The 21,811-nt window shown below is 40.6% G+C and overlaps 1 protein-coding gene across 3 annotated transcripts in view; it reads left to right on the top strand.

The window, feature by feature from the left end:
* col5a1 (procollagen, type V, alpha 1) overlaps nucleotides 1-21,586 on the top strand; it is a 74,867-nt gene extending 53,281 nt beyond the window's left edge. For 2 of the 3 annotated variants that reach the window (XM_085414303.1, XM_085414301.1), the window contains exons 31-66: nucleotides 1,059-1,112; nucleotides 2,098-2,151; nucleotides 2,937-2,981; nucleotides 3,170-3,223; nucleotides 3,310-3,354; nucleotides 3,465-3,518; nucleotides 3,618-3,671; nucleotides 3,768-3,821; nucleotides 4,450-4,557; nucleotides 4,671-4,760; nucleotides 5,274-5,327; nucleotides 5,618-5,725; nucleotides 5,824-5,931; nucleotides 7,012-7,065; nucleotides 7,193-7,246; nucleotides 7,347-7,454; nucleotides 7,535-7,588; nucleotides 7,707-7,814; nucleotides 9,519-9,572; nucleotides 9,768-9,875; nucleotides 10,009-10,062; nucleotides 10,167-10,220; nucleotides 10,314-10,367; nucleotides 10,455-10,508; nucleotides 10,612-10,719; nucleotides 10,896-10,949; nucleotides 11,025-11,078; nucleotides 11,237-11,344; nucleotides 11,574-11,627; nucleotides 11,714-11,749; nucleotides 11,845-11,898; nucleotides 12,015-12,282; nucleotides 13,511-13,623; nucleotides 15,150-15,218; nucleotides 19,050-19,283; nucleotides 19,519-21,586. In XM_085414303.1, coding sequence (XP_085270429.1) covers nucleotides 1,059-1,112; nucleotides 2,098-2,151; nucleotides 2,937-2,981; nucleotides 3,170-3,223; nucleotides 3,310-3,354; nucleotides 3,465-3,518; nucleotides 3,618-3,671; nucleotides 3,768-3,821; nucleotides 4,450-4,557; nucleotides 4,671-4,760; nucleotides 5,274-5,327; nucleotides 5,618-5,725; nucleotides 5,824-5,931; nucleotides 7,012-7,065; nucleotides 7,193-7,246; nucleotides 7,347-7,454; nucleotides 7,535-7,588; nucleotides 7,707-7,814; nucleotides 9,519-9,572; nucleotides 9,768-9,875; nucleotides 10,009-10,062; nucleotides 10,167-10,220; nucleotides 10,314-10,367; nucleotides 10,455-10,508; nucleotides 10,612-10,719; nucleotides 10,896-10,949; nucleotides 11,025-11,078; nucleotides 11,237-11,344; nucleotides 11,574-11,627; nucleotides 11,714-11,749; nucleotides 11,845-11,898; nucleotides 12,015-12,282; nucleotides 13,511-13,623; nucleotides 15,150-15,218; nucleotides 19,050-19,283; nucleotides 19,519-19,665 — 2,937 coding nt within the window. In that variant the 3' untranslated portion in view covers nucleotides 19,666-21,586. Of the gene's footprint in view, nucleotides 1-1,058; nucleotides 1,113-2,097; nucleotides 2,152-2,936; nucleotides 2,982-3,169; nucleotides 3,224-3,309; nucleotides 3,355-3,464; nucleotides 3,519-3,617; nucleotides 3,672-3,767; nucleotides 3,822-4,449; nucleotides 4,558-4,670; nucleotides 4,761-5,273; nucleotides 5,328-5,617; nucleotides 5,726-5,823; nucleotides 5,932-7,011; nucleotides 7,066-7,192; nucleotides 7,247-7,346; nucleotides 7,455-7,534; nucleotides 7,589-7,706; nucleotides 7,815-9,518; nucleotides 9,573-9,767; nucleotides 9,876-10,008; nucleotides 10,063-10,166; nucleotides 10,221-10,313; nucleotides 10,368-10,454; nucleotides 10,509-10,611; nucleotides 10,720-10,895; nucleotides 10,950-11,024; nucleotides 11,079-11,236; nucleotides 11,345-11,573; nucleotides 11,628-11,713; nucleotides 11,750-11,844; nucleotides 11,899-12,014; nucleotides 12,283-13,510; nucleotides 13,624-15,149; nucleotides 15,219-15,283; nucleotides 15,353-19,049; nucleotides 19,284-19,518 lie in introns of all 3 variants that reach the window. The other variant, XM_085414302.1, reaches the window with a different exon arrangement.
* The last annotated feature ends 225 nt before the right edge of the window (nucleotides 21,587-21,811 follow it).

Genomic DNA, 21,811 nt, shown 5'->3' with positions numbered 1-21,811 from the left:
TTACAGCATACTGTGGGAGAGAGCCAGCCTTCTTTACTTGCATTAAGTTAGGAATGTACATGGAATTAGGAGATCAGCGAGGTAAAGAAAGTCTGTAGATAACTCGTAAACCCTATTTAGACTGTGTGGGCATCTTCACAAGTGCTGCTATTTTGGTTTATGTAGTTCATGAAAACATCTTGTGTTCAACATTATAAATACTTCTTGCATTGCAAGAATAAAAAAAAATTAAGACACTGCTTTTGCTACAGACATAGCTGAAATAGAGGCTGTGGAATTCGGGATTGATGAGATTTATAAGCAGAGTGCTTCATGTATATAGAGCTGTTTGCGGCTACTCTGTAGCAACCTGGCTAATCACAGTAAACACAGTTGGCAGCCTCTGTGTAATGGCTGTAGTGTCCTGCTGCCCTTCAGATGAGTGTAGTAGTTCAGCTGGGTACAGAGAAGGTTCATATACAGTATAATGTATGTGTAGATTATAGGTACTATAGCAAAGACAGTGTTAATATTAAATTATAAATCAACAGACTCTTACTAGACGTTGTAATTATAAGTTTTAATTTGATGCCAATTGAAATCCTCTGTTGGCTTGAGAATGTTTAATTAAAAACATTTATTTACATTTTTTTTACAGGATTTTATTTGAAATAATCCCATCATCGCCATGCATTTGGCAGATGCCAAAAGCACACATTTCTCTCAAAGTCTGAAACATCTTGTCTTTTTAATATGAGAAGAGGTTATCACTGGTTATCAGGTGTCACGGATTAAGAGGAATAATTTGGTACGGCTCTAATAAGGAGTTTGGTTTGAGGCAGGAGAAGATCAGTGGATTAAGTAAATGCTGCGTTAAATGTTCAGTTTTTAAATTTTTACATAGAGCAGGAATCTTATTATGTCTCTTAATTTGATGAATCGTTTCATGGAGCTCAACCTTGTCGTTTTTTTTGTTAAAAGTAGTAAATTAATTTTTGTAAATACTTTTTGATAAACTTTTATAAGTTCCTGTCAGGACCGTCTATAACAGTATACTTACTAATCTTTCTCTTTTACAGGGTAAACTCGGAGTTCCTGGATTGCCAGGATACCCAGGAAGACAAGGACCAAAGGTAATTGCATTTATACTGCTAAAGAGCATTGTTATTAATTTACTGATTTTACCATATCCATGCTCGGTTACAGTAATTACTGTATGTTAATTTGGGCGAGGCACCAATGAAACCAATGATGCCGCTAGATGAACATACAGTATTTCACCACCAGTCCCTGGGTTAGCTCTGTGTTATCTGTTAGAGCTTTCTGTGTTCATGGACACATGAACTTGCGTGACACTTGTTAGGGTCAGTCGACTGCTGCTTTTTACTATTTTATTAAGTTCCATATTTGCAGAGCCTGTCAGGTTGGTTTAATTGCTGATCATCTAGCTCTCCAATAGTTTTTTCGTGGCTGAAAATATACCTCCATTCATAAGCCTTTTCAGGTTATGTCTACTTACGTGTAAGTTGTTTAGTGTATGGTGTTAATAATCCCAAATTATTCTCAAATAATTGCCTTTCTTTTTTTTTTAACAGTTTTTTTTAAATTGTGCTTTAATGTGACTTTATCTTTCTTTTAATTCAGTGTAATAATTTAAATTATGTCTTATTTCCTTGCTTTGGCCAACATTGCTTGTTATTAAACTTACTTGACAATTTAATTTAAGCTAATGTTAGAACTCACAGAGACACAGTTAACCTGACCAAAACGTGCTTTTCTGTGTGTATTTGAAAGAGAACGAGGAAAATAAAAAATACACACACGTGCATGTGCAGGCTGCTTTTGCTGAACTTTTTGATGGCTCATCGTTTAGCCTCTCTGAGGCAAAGCTGCAGTCTGACAAGCGGACATGCTTGAAGCTTCCTGATCAAAGAGCTGGGGATTTGAATATGCTATTTGGTGTCAGCCTTCAGTTGCTGATACAATAGCAATAAAGGAATGCTGTTACTTGTGTGCATGCAGTCTTCTGTTAAATGTATTAAGCCAAGGGTATAAACAAGGAATATAGTGACTGTGTTTGCTTCTCAAATGATTAATTGCTCTCTTGCTCACACACAGGGATCCCAGGGTTTCCAAGGTTTCCCTGGTGCCAATGGAGAGAAAGGAACTCGGGTATGTATGTAGATAGACTTCTTGATATTCGTCTCATTCCCTCAAGGGTTGGATACAGGCGTACCGCCAGAGACAGGCTCCCGTCCCAGCTCCAGATTTATCAACCTAGTGGAAGTTGCATGGCTCTAACACAAAGCAACAGAGACACAATTGCTCACCATTGCAATTGCTTTTCATTACCACTTGCACAATTCATTTGGATACCCCAAAAGCTTTGTTTATCACTTTGAGCAATGCTTCATTTTCTTTTGTCGAAGGGATGGGTCATTAGCTCGCCTGCAAGAGTAATGGTTTGTCAACACGAGTGGAGCAAGGCGCATTAAGCTTTGTCATCTTCACAAAACATTTGTAAAGTTTATGAGACCCAGCTCCGAGACAGAAAGGGATAATAGAGCTATTAAGATAGTTTCACAACACTTGTTTGAAACTTAAAAAGCTACATAAAAGATTTAATAGTTTTCCTCATTAAATTTGTATGTAGCCAGTGTCATTGTAACACTGCTGCAAAATTGCTATATCATGCATAATTGATTATTAAAATATCATTTTCCAAGGTGGCAATGACTTCACATGTAAGTGAAGATAAATGTTAATGGTCTTTTTTTTTTTTTTACAGTAAATCCTATTTTATTATAAAAAGACTATTTCTGAGCTCATAAATGGCTCAATTGTGCTTGCAAACATTTCTGTCTCCTGGCATTAGAGTCATTCTTCCAGAGGATGCAGGATCTTAATAATGTGAGTGGCATTCCTTTGATCGTTGTGTGTGTTCTTCGTGTCCACAGGGAACAGCAGGAAAGCCGGGCCCACGCGGACAGAGAGGACCAACGGTTAGTCTTACTCAGCAGACTCGTGCTTCCATGCAGATGGCGAACTTGGCACCTGAGTAAAAGTGGCCGTTCGACCTGAACGTGCTCGAAGGGGAATCCACACTGAGACAATAACCAAGCTTTTCAGATCACATGCATCCTTTACAAACTTTTTTTTTGTTAAAAAGCTTTTTTTTTTCTTTCTTAAGGGGCCTCGAGGAGAGAGAGGACCAAGAGGACCGACAGGAAAAGCTGGTCCAAAGGTGAGTATTAGTATTTATTTTAATGCCACTTTCTGAAATATGTCATTATACATGTTCACATTTGATTCCTTATTTTTTGTGTCCAGGGTAACTCAGGGAATGACGGCCCACCGGGACCTCCCGGTGAGAGGGTACGTACCGTAACAGCATCACCAGGAGTCATTTTATTCTCGGGACGTGCAGAGGTTTCGATCAGACACGCGATTCTTAACTCAATTATGTGCTTTTTAAATTTTTATAGGGATTGCCTGGGCCTCAGGGACCAACAGGTTTCCCAGGACCAAAGGGCCCCCCTGTAAGTCCAGACACTCTACTGAAATATGACCTTTGCCCTTTGTCTTTCCATTCTGTGTGACCTTTAATATAAATTCTTTAATTTGTTTGAAATTCTCAGGGACCTGCAGGGAAAGACGGATTGCCAGGACATCCTGGACAGAGAGGAGAAACTGTGAGTGTGCTGTGCTTTGGTTATTCAACTCTTTATCTTATATCTACATCCACTGAGGCAACTTTATGACTTTTATTTCCGTTTTATAATACACAGGGATTCCAAGGCAAAACAGGCCCTCCTGGTCCTCCAGGAGTGGTTGGACCTCAGGTGAGTGACAGCCATTGAGTGTTTCTCTTAGTTGCTTCATTGACGCACAGCTTTTTGTTCACTGTATTCCTTTGTGCGCAAACAAATAGCTATCAATTTCCTACAAAAAATAATTAAATATGCATTTGCATTGTTTTTCGAAAAATTAGGCTCTTGCAGAATTGCAAACCTTTCACACACAGAAGCACAATAGAAACCTATAAGTTGTCATTAGGAATGCTTTCTTAGCATTTTGCTCGGTGAATGAAAATCGATTTAGCTCCTCTTACCTATATCTCAAGAGCCACGACTTAAGTGTTGTTTATCCTCTTTCATATTTGCAATGGGCTCTTCATCCATTATGCATAAATGTTTAACAGACTTTTCCTCCCAGCCGTTCTGCTAATGCCGGCTGAGGACATTCATAATAATGAAGCTGTATGTGGCTTTAATGACTAGTAAGCCTCCCACACAGCAAATGTTCAGCTTTTCCTCGCCACGTTTCTAATAAATGGAAAAATTGTTATATCATTTTTGTGTTAATTTGCTGATTTTGCTCTCTGCTTTGTCCCTCTTTTCACACTTCCTCTGTAACTTGGTTTTATACTTTAGTGTTGAATGGGATATATTTATTTATTTTCAATTCTAGGGACCAACAGGTGAGACTGGACAAACGGGAGAACGTGGACACCCTGGACCCCCGGGACCACCTGGTGAGCAAGGTCTGCCTGGAGCTGCAGGAAAAGAAGGAGCCAAGGTGAAACTTGAAGTTCTATTTATTAGTGAACTTTTTTTTTTTAACATTGTCAGCTAATTAAAATACATGTATGTAACTACAAAGCTCATATTTGTTTCCCATTTCACTTACAGGGTGATCCTGGCCCTGCTGGCCCGTCTGGTAAAGATGGCCCACCTGGGCAAAGAGGTTTCCCTGGAGAGAGAGGTCTGCCTGGTCCTGTGGTTAGTATTGCCTTCTGCTTTGTTTAAAGCCTCGTGACAAAATCAATATCACTCACAGCTTGGTTATTGCATAATAGTTCTGGACTATTAAATTTCTGTAAGAATGCGGTAAACCTCAAGAAATGGAGATGATATCAGATCCACTCGTCAGTAAAGGAACAGCCTGCTCTTGGCTGATTTTTCTATCTTTTTCAAATAATTCTAACTTGACAAAGTCGTGTCCTGGTAGTTACGCAACTTATATTGTTTTCTTCATGCCATTTTATTACAAAGCCTTTTCATTAACCTTAGGATTCAGACTTTATGTGATGCACTAGCTCCTTTGGGTGTTTGCTGCAGTTTTGCCAAACTGTTTTCCCCTTCAACTCTCAACCTTCACTTTGGAGTCTATAGGAGGCTTTCCATCTCATGCTGAGCCTCTTTGCAGATAAGGAGTGCAGTGTAAGGTAGAATGTGTGCTTCCCCAACAGATGTGTTTGTTTTCTGAGGCCTTTATTTCACTCTCATCTGCAGGGAGCTCATGGCCTGAAAGGGAATGAGGGTCCTCCTGGCCCACCTGGCCCTGCTGTGAGTACAATTTACCGCATCCGTATCCCCACTTTGTCACTCTCACCTTCTGTACTCTCTCTGCATCTCTGATATCTTCATAGTAAAGTTCCTACCCTCAGCTATTCCAGACCCTTATATAATATAATGATATGCACTGTTTGCTACTTACATAAGGGAGGTCTGACCTATTTGATGTGCCTGATATTATGCTTTAGTTTCCTGTGTTGGATGGCTTTGATATTAATGGTGTCTTATTTCGATAACTAGCTACCAGCTAGCTAATAACACAGTGTGTGGTACTGCTGTAGGGTTCTCCTGGTGAGCGTGGTCCTGCAGGGCCAGCAGGACCTACAGGTCTCCCAGGACGCTCTGGCCCCCAGGGACCTCCAGGCCCTGCTGGAGAGAAAGGTGGACCGGTAAGAGCACCACATTGTAGGAATAGCATGGCTACACTGCACATTTTTGTCTCACTGACAAACACAATGTTGCTCTATGTCAACAATCATTATTTTAGGGAGAGAAAGGACCTCAAGGTCCAGCTGGAAGAGATGGTATTCAGGGACCTGTTGGTCTGCCAGGACCTGGAGGACCTCCTGGCCCACCTGGAGAGGACGGAGACAAGGTACAATAGTATTTTTGGTTTATTTGTATCCACGTGAAGAAAAATATAATGCAATTTAATAAAGCTGCACTTAAATTTCTTTTTTTGGTTTTTGAGCAGTTGTTGTTTCACAATCTGTGTCTCTCTGTGTACGCACAGGCCTAAACTAGACACTAAACTTTGCAATTGGGCTCCCAGCCAGACCCTCTTGTCTCTTTCTCTGTGACCTTAAAACGCTGTGAGGGGAATTTGTCTGACAGGGTTTGCATCGATTAACAGATCCTTAAAAGGAGAACTGGCCTTGTTGCTGCTTTGTACCCGTCTTTACAAACAGACACAGAGAGAGAGGCAACGACAGGATGGGTGAAAGTGACCCTTTAGTATTCAGATCCAAGCAACTGCTCATCCCTTCTAAAACATTTGCAGGAAGATCAGCTGCGGAAATACTCAGAGGATAATCTCTCATCCTTTGAAGAATGCCTCAATTCTTAACTGGCCTTACAACATTCCCCGTGGTGTAAACGGACAAAGAGAATACAGAGGGTATTTGCCATGCAGATAAAAAACGATCTTGCCAGATAATGTTTACATACATTCAGACACTTTCTCATTATAAGCCCAGCTCACAGGGAATGGATAAGTCCAAGGCCTTTATTTAGGAGACTAAAGCCACCACAGAAAGAGCTTTTTCTGATTCAAACACCAAAGTAAATGCCTTTGGTTTTTGGTGGTTATTAGCATTATTTTTAACACCCACACAGGCATTTGGGGGGAACAAAGTACAAGGTTCTTCAGTTGGTATATTCTGGTTTAAACAGGTTCTGATGGGAGTCATAATATATTCTGTTTTGGCTGCTTGTTCTGTCACTGAGTCAGCCATCACGATAAGCCCCCTTCAGAAGTATATTTTTTAGGGAAGGAGTGATGTAATTGAGATATCTATAGGCAGATCTAAAGGTACAAAACAATGTTTTTTGAAAGGAAGGACAGTTCAGGCAAATTAGAGATTGTTAAGAATATTCATTGTCAAAGTTTTATTTTCCTTTTATGTGCATACCACTGGCTATTTTTTTGTTTCACGCTTTGATGCTCTCTTCACAGGGAGAGATTGGAGAGCCGGGCCAGAAAGGAAGTAAGGGTGACAAAGGAGAACATGTAAGTTTGTCTGTAGAAAACACATCATTTATTCATTGTTTTGCTTTCTAGAATTCTGAGGCTGATACATGAATTTTAAATACTGAGTGACAGACAAAATTACGCTTTTTCATGTCCCCAACTGCAGGGTCCACCCGGTCCTACTGGCCCTCAAGGACCTGTTGGAGCACCGGGTCCTGCTGTAAGTGTCCATTTTGAGCTATGTGTTCACATTATTCAGTGCCTTATCTATGTGTTAGCAGACTGACTCTCATTATCTCATTATCTCTTCTGCTGTGCAGGGTGCAGATGGTGAGCCTGGTCCCAGAGGTCAGCAGGGTATGTTTGGCCAGAAAGGAGATGAAGGATCCAGAGGATTCCCCGGACCTCCAGGCCCAGTTGGTCTGCAGGTGCGAACTAGAGTATTAAGCAAACTTCAACCATGGTTTTATTTAGAAAGATCTGATTAAATAATTTTTTAACCTTTCAGGGCTTACCTGGTCCACCTGGCGAGAAAGGTGAAACTGGAGATGTTGGTCAAATGGTAAGAGCTTAGTTTGTGCGCATTCTGACTGTGTTATCATTGAGCACCTTTACACTACAAGGAGCATGAAGATGAATTCCATTTCTTAAACTGAGGTGGCTCTGCTTGTTGCCTACAGGGTCCACCAGGTCCCCCTGGTCCCAGAGGTCCCTCAGGACCCCCGGGAGCCGACGGTTCTCAGGGACCTCCCGGTGGTATTGGAAACCCTGGTGCTGTTGGAGAAAAGGTAAAACTCTTTTTCTTTTTTTTTTTTTTTGGATGGAATGATTTTAGCCGGAAACTCAACCATTCATGTGTATAATGTAGTTTGATTAGTCCCGTCAGTAGTGGGACTTTTGAGGCTGATAACATAATCAATATTTAATGAGTTGAAATTCTGATATGACACATTCATATCAGCCGTTTAGACTCCTGACGATCGAACTTTTCCTCCGTTATAGATATATTTGCGGTGCTGGGTATGTTTATTTTCAGACTCACCTGTCATAGAGAAAAAGTTTTAACTTGGAGAAGCGAACTTAAAAAAGTCAGATTCATTGTGCTAAGCAGTTTGTTTGGGTTGTGTTTTATACAAAGACTGATACCTCTTGAAAGGCTTTTGCAGCTATTAATATTTCACATGCCTATTTATATGATACCATTTGGGATGTTTTTTTCCTACTCGAGAGTGACAGATGCACGCCAAATCGAATGGACAGGGTGTCATTCCCGACAGTAGCCTGCTGCTGGGGTGGAGAGATTATAAATAAATTGTCAAAAAGATCTTACTGCAATTCTAAGAAGATAAATGCATTATTAAAGGCGGCTACAGCTTTCATTTGTTGCTGCTGCTTCATCATCGAGGCCTCCTTTGGTAGTTTTTGCAGCCGCTGGAATGCAGCGCTGGGCAGTTTTTTTGTTGTTTTTCAGCGCTTGCTGTCCAGGGTGATGGTATAATTTGCTTTATCTGGTTCGGTCAATAGAATCACCTCTTGCTCCTTTCTAATCTCCCCGAGGATAGCCTGTCCTGCTTCTGTGCAAGCAAACACAGCGGTCTTTGGGCTAATCGGGCGTCAGCTGAGCTGGCATTTTATTATCCAGCCCAGGGAGCTGCCAAGCGACAGAGTCCTGGCCTTTTTTTGGTAAACACATCCCTCACTGTGTCTGTGATGAGCAGCTGCCTTTTCCTGGTTTTCCTATTCTCAGCAGTCCTTAGTGAAGGTCATCATAAGAATGGAGTCAAGGCCTCTGCAGGGCTTCGGAGGCGCAGCATTGCATAAAACAGCAGCGTACGCCGCTAATACAGGCGGATCAGTGAGGCTTGTAAACAGCCATACCAGCTGCTTAGAGGGAATTTCTTGACAGCATGGAGGCAGATTTTGGAAAACAGCCAGACACTAATTTAGAGTATCAGTTGATGTTCACAACACAGAGCTATTGTTCATGCTAGAGGGAATCTGGATATGCTTATCATAACGAGTCACTGTGCAGCTTGTCGTTGGCTCTGCAGAGCTGTGCCATCAACTGACATCCTTGTTTCCCAAACATGACATGGGCTAATATTCTTCCACTAAACACGTGTGTGGTAGACCTCAGTAGGGAGGACAGTAGTCTCATATGGCAGTGAATAACGATAGTGCTTGGCATATAGGTGAGTCAACAGGGCAATAAGGCAAAAGGAAGAGGACAAGATATATGGGCAGGGTCCAGGGAGAACAGTGAGGTCAGCGCCGTCCTTGCTCCTGCCACCCAGTCTGCCTGCACTTGATGAATTGAAATCTCTTGTGCCATCTCTTTCTATTCCCATTTTTGGTGACAAGGACACTGGGACAGTGAGGGGCTGCAGTAAATTATGGGATTTTTAGAACCACAGAAGATCAACAAATCACTTTACTTGTAATGTATGTCTCTCTCTCACCTACTAATACCCCTTGTTGCCCACCTCTTTCAGGGAGATACCGGTGAAACGGGAGAGCCAGGCCCTCAGGGAGAAGTTGGCCCACCAGTGAGTTATCTCAGTCTATTTCATTTCATTTTTATTAAAAAAAACACAACAAAGAGTTTATCTATAATGTCCATGATGTTAAAAAGAGATTGTATTTATCTTCCACAGGCCATTTTCCTCATGTTGTACACTAGCAACTCTGAATTCTAGCTTATACAAGTAATTGCACTGGTAACATGCTGCATATTATTATAGGGTTCAAGAGGAGAACGAGGAGAGAAGGGAGAGGCTGGTCCGGCTGGTGCTGCTGGACCTCCAGGCCCTAAGGGACCCCCAGGAGATGATGGTCCAAAAGGCAGCCCAGTAAGTTCTGTTCCAGGTTTTTTATTAAAATACACTTTGCAACATAAGTCATTAAGCAGAGGACGATCATAGTTACTTAAAAGTAAATGTCTAAAAAATAACAAACAAAAAATGTAACTTTATTCATTTTCAGGGTCCAAGTGGTTTCCCTGGTGACCCCGGCCCCCCTGGAGAGCCTGGTCCAGCTGTACGTATGGCAGCTGTTCTGTGAATAAACCATCCAAACTTAAGTCTTTATGCACTTTTTATTGCAAAACATCATGACTGAGACCCTCTTCAATTCCAATACAGGGCTTAGACGGTTTACCGGGTGACAAGGGCGATGATGGAGAGGCTGGTCAGGCTGTGAGTGTTATTTTTTCTTTTCCACTCTGCTGCATGTCATTACTGAGAAATGTAAATAGTCTTTTCAATGTTGAATTATTTCTTTTAAACCAGGGTTCACCTGGACCAACTGGAGAATCTGGTCCTGCTGGACCACCAGGAAAGAGAGTAAGTGCTGCCCTGCACTGTCTTACTCCTATCCTTGTGAAAATGTTAAAAAGTTGCTTAATTTATTTTATTTTATTTTTTAAATAGGGGCCTCCTGGACCTGCAGGACCTGAGGGAAGACAAGGAGAGAAGGGAGGCAAGGTAATTCATCCAAAAACACAAAAATTTTTTTGTGTAAGTAAAACAACCTAACAAATGAGCTAACATCAAATGTTTTCGTGTGAATCATTTTCCTGTGTGAAAGGGAGAGCCTGGGTTAGAAGGTCCCCCTGGAAAAACAGGTCCCGTTGGTCCTCAAGGATCACCCGGAAAGCCAGGTCCTGAAGGTCTCAGGGGAATCCCTGGTGCTGTCGTAAGTATCTTATTTCTCAGCCTCGCAGCGATTCATCACTGTCATACCTTTATGTAGTGTGGTTTTGTTTAAACAGCATATATGATTCGCTAATTTGCTAAATAAATCCAGAATATTAAAAGGAACTGGTTTTCTTGTGAAGTGGGGTTAAAAAAACTCTACAAATGTTTTTGCAGGGAGAACAAGGTCTACCTGGTGCCCCAGGCCCAGATGGACCTCCCGGACCTATGGTGAGTAGAAATAACTTGTATTGCCATGCCTCATATAATGTGCGACTGGATCTGACAGCTTACATTTTCTCACAGGGCCCACCTGGCTTACCTGGTTTGAAAGGAGACTCTGGTGTCAAAGGAGAAAAGGTGAGCTACTTCAGGAACCAATTTAGTGATTGCTGAGTTGTTTTTTCCTTTTATTTTTTTGTTTTCCACTGACCATCAAATTCTTACTCCTCTGATTGGAACGTGTCTCATTAAATGTTGCTTTGATTACATGTGCTTGTGTTGTTCTGTTTGCTCAGGGCCATCCAGGTCTTATTGGTTTAATTGGACCACCAGGTGAACAGGGAGAGAAAGGTGACAGAGGCCTTCCTGGTCCTTCTGGATCAGCTGGTCCCAAAGGAGACAATGTGAGTAAACAACACTGCACCTACATTTTTGAACAGCAGCTCAGTTTGTGCCATTAGTCAGCTAGCTATTGACAGACTTTTGTTTGATCTTCCTTATTTAGCAAGAGCAAATTGGTACCACTGGTGTTAATATCTTTCATACTAGTCAATACTGTTGCCTTAGGAATAAAGAAGGTTTTTTTTCTTGGCACACAACATTTATGGATTTGCAATTTCTCTTTTCTTTCAGGGTATTGCTGGTCCTGCGGGTCCACTTGGTCCCATTGGCCCCCCTGGATTACCTGTAAGCTTAGCACGTGTGTCTTACTATAGACTCATGATGTAATGTTTGAGCCAGTACTGATCACTTGATTGTCTCTGTGTTTTTAGGGTCCCCCGGGTCCTAAAGGAGCTAAAGGCTCATCGGTAAGTGATTAACCAAAAGCTGCAAAAAAACGCAAGCATTTATCATGACACTTATTTACGAAGATTAACCGCTGGTTTCATTTTGTCCTGCTCAGGGTCAAACTGGACCAAAGGGAGAGACTGGTACACCTGGACCTCCTGGCCCTCCTGTAAGTAGATGCTCTACTTTTTGAGCAGTAAAATTCAAAATGACGAAATCAGTCATTATAATTTTGGTTGACAGTAACCGACATTTATCTCCTCTCGTGTCATCTCTCCATAAAAGGGACCTCCTGGTGATGTCATCCACCCACTCCCCATCCAGGCTCCTATTAAGGGCCGATCACGTAGGAACATCGATGCCAGCCAGATGGTGGACGATGCAGCTATGGATGCCAACTATAAAGACTATGATGACGGCATGGAGGAAATCTTTGGCTCACTTAACTCTCTTAAGTTGGAGATTGAGCAGATGAAGCACCCACTGGGCACCCAGGGCAACCCTGCACGTACCTGCAAGGACTTGCAGCTCTGCCACCCTGATTTCCCTGATGGTTCGTGTTACATTTAGCCCAAATTGGTGCTTTGTTTAATTCTCTTTCTTTACGCCTTTTAAACTTTAACAAAATCAAACACAGCTAGCTAGAAATGTTTGTAGAAAGTCAGTGTTACTGGCCACAAATCGGGTATGTAATGTTAATGGTGAAACAAACAAAAAAAAGAAGAATACAGCCTGACTCAATATTTCCTGTTTCACTACATGCTCTTTTAACCCCTCCACCACCCCAACATGCACATCTGGGCTCCAGGGGTGGATATACTTGTCACCCCTTATTTCTATATTGTAACATATACAGGGAGTCATGTGCCCTGCATAACTTAAACCCAGCCTTTAATAATGGGTCATGATGAATAAATCCGAAAGATGCTTACAACTAAAAACAAAACAAAAACCAAAAATAAATTAATAATATAATAATGCATTAAATTAAGTAATTTTTTCTTAATCTGCCTGCAGATTAAAAACCTTTTTGTATTCATATTTGAATGTGTTGACTGGACAAAACAAGCCATCGCATTCCTGTGTTTTTCTAATATTTATTTATCATGAAAATAATTGTTAGTCACAAACAAACGTCCAAATATAAATCACTGTTTAATTCTGTTTTGTAATACAGAGGCGTATTATATCTGCAGTGTATCCGTCACAGGAGCGTGACACTTGCAATTGCTCACATACGGACTAGTTAATTACTAATTAATTAGTAAACAAAGTACTTTTCCACTTCTCGGTGCATCATCCATCTCTAGGTGATGATGTTATCAAACAGCAGGATTTACTTTTCAAAAATGAATGTTTGATAAACCATCTGGGATGTCTGGCATGCTAATGAGTGAGGTGCATACCGCATAACCACAACATCCAAGGTTCAATTCCCTCTAATTGCTCCAGTTTCCTGATCGCTGTCTGCTTTGGCAGCTGTTAAAACGAAGCCAAAACCTTAAAAAATAGGATCAAATAATGAAATTAAATAATGAGTTATGCATTTATTAGCAATGCTAATTTAGAAGAAAAACACCCACAGTTTAGAATGTGTCTAATGTGAACTGAAGATGTAAACACAGAGGCACGACACACCCAGTGTCTAGCCTTACCTTGACCTCAATGAAACACTATATATATATTGAATTATATATTCTGTGCTCTCTCTCTCTCTCCCATCCGTGTGTGTGTGCGTGGGTGTGTTTTTGTGTGTCTTCTCCCTTCCTTTATCTGTCCAGGTGAGTACTGGATTGATCCAAACCAGGGCTGCTCCCGGGACTCCTTCAAGGTTTACTGCAACTTCACAGCAAGCGGCGAGAGCTGCATCTTCCCAGATAAGAAGTCTGGAGGGGTAAGTCTGGCTGTGTGTATACAAGCAATGCAATCGCACAACATGAGATGACAACACAGTAAACAGAAAGTTTGGGCCTTAAAAAAACAACAAAAAACAAAATCTTTGCTATTTTCATCGTCTATTTTGGTGATAAGATTGACAGCAAGGGTAATGTGAGCCGAGCACTCTCGATAAGCCTTTTAAAATTTTTTACCCTTCACATTTGGGACTAACCTGAGCATGCCAAAGCAACACTATATACAACAGTAAATGTATTTACCCGTATAATTAGCCTCCGCGAGATTAGCCAGTGTGTTGCTTCTAAGAAGATGTGGGAGATGATTCACCAGGACTCCTCCTGCATATCCCACGAGAGGGACCGAGTTATTTTGCTAGCGTGCAAAAGTCTCCTTTTAGTCCTGCAGCGAGACAAGCACTCACATTCACTCTGTTGTTTCAGAACCATTTTTAGATAGAATGACATTAAGGACTTTATCACCCATAAAAGCCTTTGGCAGGTGAGAAGATTTTTGCTTCATTATGCATGAGTGCGTGAAGGAGTGTAGCACAGCGGAGTGGTGAAACATTGGGAACACTGTCTTTGACGAGTCGGGGGTTGTGTAATAGCGGCGCGCTACAGCCATTTTAATGATCCCACTCACCAAGCCTCAGAGGAGCGGGAGTTTGCCTAAGCTCGGAATAATGAAGCAGACTTTTTATAGCGCGCTGGTGATGGGCTGTTCTCATTCGTGTCAGGGCTGTGAGAAAGAAAAGCCCGCGTTGTCTGTCTTTTTGCTTTCAGACATCCAAACACTCCCATGCGCGTTTTGAGATGGGCGCAGTGGTCACAAGAGCACACGCTTTGTAAGATCCTCAAAGGGATAGTGCTGCCTTCAAGGTTGAATTTTCTCCTCCACTCTGTGCACCGTGGCAAAAAAAAAGTGAAGGTCACCTTGGATGCAGCGTGGGTCTAATGTGTGCCATCAACCAGCGATAAGCGATCTCCGGCCCATCATTCATTAACGCATTAAGCCATTGATGACAGCCCCATATCAGACCCTGCTCTCTAATTATAGAGAAATTCATCATTGTCATGGCTGAGACCATTAGAGCTGTGCCCCCGTTGGCCAGTTCACAGCTTTTAATGGCGTAACAAAGTTAGTGCACCATGGCTGCACGGCGCTGACACCGAGCAGCAGGGATGGAGGCCCCCACTATCAGAGCTCCTTGCCTGCGATCATTTCTTAATTAATCACTGTGTACTCATGAATTTTTCAGCAGCAATTAGCTGCCAGCCCCAGTGTGTACAGTACAAAATAGCATAATGGCTTACAAAAATCTTCTTCCCTGGTCCAGTCGGTCGGTCTCACTGCGAAACTGTTTCAGGTTTTTGGAAGACTCCTCAGAGGACAAACAGAAGGCGAGAGAACAAAGCTGAGAGGGGATGTGGGATTTCTGTCGGATCTTGTTTCCTTTTCTTATAACACTGCTGTTTTTCCTCCTCCTCCTCCATCCTCTTCCTCTTTGTCGATCCATGCCCCCAGGCTAGGCTCACTTCCTGGCTAAAGGAGAATCCCGGTTCCTGGTTCAGTGAATTCAAACGTGGTAAACTGGTAAGCCAGACCCCCGACTTTCTCAAGTCCCTTTCCCTTCCCTGAATGCCTCTTATATTTTACAGAGCAAAATGGCAAAATGGCCCAAAGACTCGCCAGGCACATGGTATAGTCACTACAAGAGAGGTTCCCTGGTAAGTGTTGCTGCCCGCGGTCCCGGAGTCCTGGCTCAGGTCTGGACTCCGTGTGCCTGAGGCTCTGCATGGTTCTGGTTCTGTGAAGTATGTATCGACTGGCTCCTCGCTTGCTGGTTGTTTCGTTATTGAGTTGCATGATTCAGCATGAGCTGCACTCACCTTCAGTCCAACGACATAGTCGGATGCTCTTACACGGAAATGGAGGAGAGGTTTGTGGACCATTCAAAGCAAGAAATGGAATCTGGTGAAGAAACATATTTAGTCTAAAAAAAAGGAAAACAATGTGCGTAAAAATTCTTGTCATACCTCTGCTACATTAAGAGAGCATCTTTAAAGAGTGACTGTGTGCCTTGACAATCCCACGGCTCTGTTAGTTCATCCACTGATAGTTGATTTATTAGTGTGGACAAAACGTCTCAGACTGAATGCATCGCTTACACATTTGTTATTGTTTTTTTGTGATCTCGACAAGCTCTTGCCTCAGCAGGGCATCTGTCCTCCACAAATGGCAAAACACAAGTGTCATTCTCTCTCAGCTTGCACTCACATTCCCATTCTCTCCCTTAAACGCTGGAGAGTACCTCTGAGTCAAATGGGTCAGGCACTCAGTCACAACCCAGGGGCCCTCTGGGTACTCAGTCACTGTTGACTTGCGACTGTGATGATAAAGAGGTAATGTGCCTATGATGATGCCAGGCTGGATTCACACGCTGTACGGGTCAGGGCGGGAGGGAGGGGATGACGAGTGGTGGGGTAAATGAGAAAAGCACGGACCTGCTCAGCCACAGTTTGAGCCACAGTGCCGACACTCACAGACATAAATTACAGAGAAACAGTCTTAATTTTTTAAAATATATTCATAATTAAAAAATCAAATTAGATCATTTATCCTCATTATTAGCTGGAGATTGCGTCAAGTCAAAGTGTCGGCACTCTGGGCTCTTTATATGCATGTGTGTGTGCATGGACCTTCGCTTACGTGGAAGAATGAGTGGTAATAGACGAACAGACACACAGACAGTTTGCTGCTCTGGCTGCATGGAAGGGATCCGCATGTGCATGAGTCTTCAGTAAGTCCTGTTTGTCTGAAAGACAAAGTGACCATGTGGATCTAATGGATTCCTGCTGGTTGGTATGCAAATAGTCATTTACGGACATTAAAATGAAATACAACTGTTTCCAAAATCTGCTGTCTTGTCAGTCAGTCAGGATTACTATAATCAGCTTAATGCGACTTTTTGTTTTCCTTCTTGTAACATGAGCCTGAAAAGCAGGGATGCTGGGTTAATTATAGGCTAATTAGCAAGCAATTAACATATCATTACTGCCACATAGTTCCTATTACGACAATACATTTTCATGATTTTACCATAATTTGCTCGTATCGCTTATATATTTTACATAATCACACAATTACGATTTAAATGAGCTCTTTAGTTATGCTTATTTTTTATACTTTGAAGGTAGATTTGTTCCGCATTAAGCCTTGAACATCAGTGCAGCTCCCGGGCATAAGGCCTTGGAAATAGTCTGCACTTATCCTCCTCTTCTAAAAATTTACACATATTTGTACGTTACTTAAGGATAAGGCTGGTAATTACATTTTTTATTCGTTGTCAGCAGATTTCATTAAAGACCCAAACCAACAATGAATTACAGCACTAATAAGCACAGTGTGTTTAACGCCTGATAGCGATGCTGTTATAAACACTCAAAATTGTACTAAATGTGTATTGAACTGCAGCTGAATATGTGCTTTTTGATCTTTTCTTATAAAACTACACAACACAGATAGGTCACAGATAGGTCACTAAAAACTAAATTACCCCCTGTCTTGGTTTGATATTTCATCGTCTCCAAAATGGGAAAGGGCATTGCTATTTTGAGGAAATGCTCCGTGTATGTTCCTGCTTCTGTTATGATTGATGTTGTTCTGTCACACCTGGAGTATTGCCCAGTCAGCTTGTCAAGTGCTGCTGAAAAGCATTTAAAAAAACAAGCCTTCAAAAGGCGTAGAACAGGAGAGACAGATTAGTTCTCCATTGTTCTTCTCGCACTTGTGTTTGCGACGTTCATACATTGGTGGGGCCAAATTAACATCTAAATTAAGGTCAGGTCTGTTATTCATAGAAAGATGTGCCGCAGGTCTCACATAAGTAGCCTGTTGATTGTAAGAGGACGCTGTCAGTAAACTAATTGCACGGGCTCTTCAACTGGTTCCATTTTAGGCGCCATGTTTAATGTTGTTGCTGTTTTTGTTTTGTTTTTTTTACACATTTTACATTTTTTGTTTCTTTGTTCTTTTTAAACATATTTTAATGAATTTGTAGTGCAGTAACAAAATAGGTAAGGGTAGCATGAGAGATGCTTACTTTGATTACACAAACAATATGTATGAGTAGGTCATGATTTGTAAATAACTGAAATAGTTTAAAAAAAAGATTTCTTCACTCTCGAAACACACGAGGCAGTAATTTTGAGTAAAATGTATCTGAAATATATCAAGTCAAAGTTTTATTTTTTTTTATTTATTATTCAAATAATTAATCATTAAGGAAAATGTGCTCAGTACAAACTGAATGTGTACCAATCAAGTGAATTTCATTGAACCAGATTTCATTAAATTTGCATTGTACTTATGTAACAAAATTACAAGGAAAATTTACATTTAATTAAATTAGTTAAAGTCAGCATTTTGGGGAGATATTTTTATAACTTGAGCTCATTATATAATGTTATACTGCAGTATACTTATGACTAACTTGACAGTTGTTTTTTAAATTTATCCCACATTTTGGAGTCAGCTTCAAAGAAAGGCTGATGTGAAATGTAAAAGTGAGGTCAGAGGTCAAATGTGACATTATATTGAGATGCAAACTATAATAGAGTATTTATAATTCCCATATGACAGTGTAATTTCTTAAATGTTGGCAATAAAAACAAAGGCAATAGAATTTTTTAGCAAAGCTTTGAAGATAAAAGGGATTTAATGAAAGTTTGACCTTATTTGAACTTGAAGAAGAGGTTAGATATCCAAAGTATTGTGATATTTCGAATCCCTATATGCCTAGATGTTATCAATACAAACAATGGCAGTAAGAAACATAGTTTTACTGCTCTATATATTATAATTATCACATTGACCTTCAGATCACTCTATTGAACTTGAAGGAAAGGTCAGAGGTCGGATGTGACATTTTAAAGCTTGGTCCTTTCTGCATATTGATAATATACACCAAACTTGAAAGAAACATAGTTAAATCAAGTTAATTTCCTCAATTTCCAACCAATCAATCATGAAGCTGACCTTGACAACCTGGATGTAAGACAAATATTAATGGTCTGTTAACATTAGTCCACTCTACACCACTACAAAGGTTAATGAGAATTCATTCAAAAGTTCTCAAGCTATCACGTTTACAGACAGAAAGAACGACATATTTGTGAACGCCTAATGAAACGTCTTTAGTATTGGACTGACATTAGCATTGTTTGGTTAAGGTCTTTATTACTAATTTTGATGAATGCCAGCCTTACTGCTCTACTAGGTCTATATGCTGAGTCATATTATATATTAATGGCACATCAAGTTTTTTGTCTGGTTGACTATTTTCAATAGTCAACACATAAAAAATGCTTCCAGGTGACAGAGGAAACTGCATGGTGTAAACATGGAAATGTCTTCTTTTTGCAGCTTTCCTATGTGGATGCCGAGGGCAATCCCATCGGTGTGGTCCAGATGACTTTCTTGCGGCTGTTGAGCGCAGCAGCCAGGCAGAACATGACATACAACTGCTACCAATCGGTGGCATGGCACGACCAGGAGCAGGACAACTATGACAAGGCCATCCGCTTCCTGGGCTCCAACGATGAGGAGATGTCTTATGACAACAACCCCTACATCCGCGCCTTAGTTGATGGCTGTGCGGTAAGTCAGGGAAGTGTGTGCGTATGTGTGGGTGTGTGTTTTTTGGGAGGTAAGCTGGGTTCCTTTGATGGAAACTGTTGGAAAGTTATGCTTTGAGTATCTTTGTAGTCGTTGCGTGAGCAGGAGTCCAGCAAATGTGTGTGTGTGTGTGTGTGGTGTTTCTTTCTCTTTTTTTGAAAAGAATATTTTCCGCACACTGATTCTTCAACCCCACTGTGTCTTTTCTCTTTGACAGCTGAAAAAGGGCTATGAAAAGACAGTACTTGAGATCAACACACCAAAGGTGGAACAGGTGCCATTTGTGGACGTCATGTTCAACGATTTTGGCGGCCCCACGCAGAAGTTCGGATTCGAAGTGGGGCCCGTCTGTTTCATCGGCTAAGACTTTTTAACTGAGCAAATGGAGAAAGAAAAAAAAAAAAGCATATTTTTGTTTTCTCAAAAACAATTGATGAAAAAGAATAAGACGATTCTATTTGTAAAAGAAAAACGTTACTTTTTTTTTCCAAAAAGCAACAAGTATAAAGTAAAATGAAATCAAGTTGAGAATGCGGTGAAATTTTTTTTATAGGAAACAGAGGAAAAAACCTTGAAACCTCAGTGTGCCTTCTCCATCACATGCAAGTTTTGAAACTGGATGTCAGATCCTCCTTCCTATACAGTTCACTCACACACAAAAACCTAGCCCCATGTCACCACACTTTTGTTCCAAACAACGAAGGCGACCTTGAGAGCCGCAGCCGTTCCAGACGGTCGCGCTATGTGCCTTGGACTCCATTTGATTTGGCTCTTTTTTTTCTTTGCTTTAGTTTTGATCTCATGTTTTCCTTCATCTCCCTGGCTTTGCTTTTTTCTCAGTTTGTTTGCTCATTTCACTACGGGAGCTTTGTTTGTGCATAATTGTCTCCCCATTCTCTTGGGATGGGCCATATATATATATATATATAAATATATATATATATAAATATATATAAATGATTTTTTTTATGTTTGTAAGTACATTCTGTATATTTTTCTGGGTATCTTTTATTGCTTCTGGCTTCAAAACATGCATGTGACTTTCTATATTTGTGAGGTAGGAGCGCATGGACGACATCCAAAATAGTAGAAAAGTGAGAGAATTCGACTTGTAAAATCAAAATCCAGAAAACAAACCCCAACCCCGTGGTGAGTCCTGTCTTGTTGCAACTGTGGAGCACGCCTTTGTTGTAATTTAAGAACAAAATGGAAATAAAGGACGAAAACAAGCTCTGTTATTATGTGACAGTTAATTTGCAGACAGAAAACGAAAAGAACAAAAAAAAATACATTCCTCCTTTTTGTGTCCTCTGAACAGAACAAACCGCATTGGTGGCAATATTCTTAACTTAATAAAAGCCTTCTTCACGTTTCCTGAAATCTGACTGCAGTGGGAGATGATGATGGTGATGATGTCACATTGTAACGAAAACACAAAGAAATCGAAACCTAGGTGCTATTTTCTCTCTCTTCTGTGGTGCTATGTATTTTTTCTAGTTTTGTGTTTGAAATATGGAAAACTTGTGCTGAGAGTAACTCCATCGCCACCAGTCCCTTTGACTCGCTTGAGCATCCAGTGGTGGTTTATGCATGCCGTTATTTTTTTGTTTGTTTCCCATACATAGCCACTCTGAGATCAGTGCAGCATGTTATCTCCTGCTTCAGCGGACCACACAGATAAGAAATGGGTCTGTAAAAAATGTTGGAAATGACGAGAGGGATCTAAGATGGTGCTGTTGGCTTTGCGTATCAATGCTCTGTGACGCTGCATTTTTTTTTTTTTTTTTTTGATCATGTGTGCCACATGAAACTAGGTTAAAAGATGGACATGTTGCAATTGGGCCAAATGGATACAGTGCAAATTAGAAGGTCCTTCCACCAAAGGTTTTCTTTTCTTTTCTTTTTTTTGTTATGGGAAAACAACTCGAGAAACTTGTTGATTAGCCAGATGGAACGGTTTGTTCATGCAGCGTCAAAACTTGCCTATCGGTCTATAATTCTTTTTTTATTTTTTGCCCTTATTGTAATATTGCTCTTTGTTCAAACTATGCACTCTTTATGCTTATGACCACTAGTATCTACCACAGAATTGTTACAGCTCTTCTTTTTTTTTTGGCTTCCTTTTTAAAAAAAGAGAAAAAAAATCTTTAAATATGTGACTTGAACCTTTTCTGTTAAGATAACTCAATATGCTTGTAGATCTTTGGCTTTATTTTTCATTTGATGCAGTAAATCCAAATTTAACACTCCGCTCTCAATAATAATTATAATGATTTTTTTTTTTTTTTAAAAAGAACAAACAATTATTTTGTAAATTTCCAGAACCAGCAGTGATGCTGCCATTATTTTCTTTTTTTTCTTTTTTTTTGTCTTTGTTTCATTTTGTAGATTTTCTGTTTGTTTGTTTTTCACAGTTTTGTCAAACCTGTGTAAGGATCAGAGGATAGAAGATATATTGGTTTTTATGTCAATAAATCCAAGTTTACTGTGGCCATCCACTCTTGTATGTC

The sequence above is a fragment of the Rhamphochromis longiceps genome, linkage group LG7 (genome assembly GCF_057381845.1).
Source record: "Rhamphochromis longiceps isolate RC_006_pf linkage group LG7, R_longiceps_female_GT1.1, whole genome shotgun sequence".
Classification (NCBI taxonomy): domain Eukaryota; kingdom Metazoa; phylum Chordata; class Actinopteri; order Cichliformes; family Cichlidae; genus Rhamphochromis; species Rhamphochromis longiceps.
Note: the sequence above shows the minus strand (reverse complement) of the source record. Positions and strands in the feature narration are given on the sequence as shown.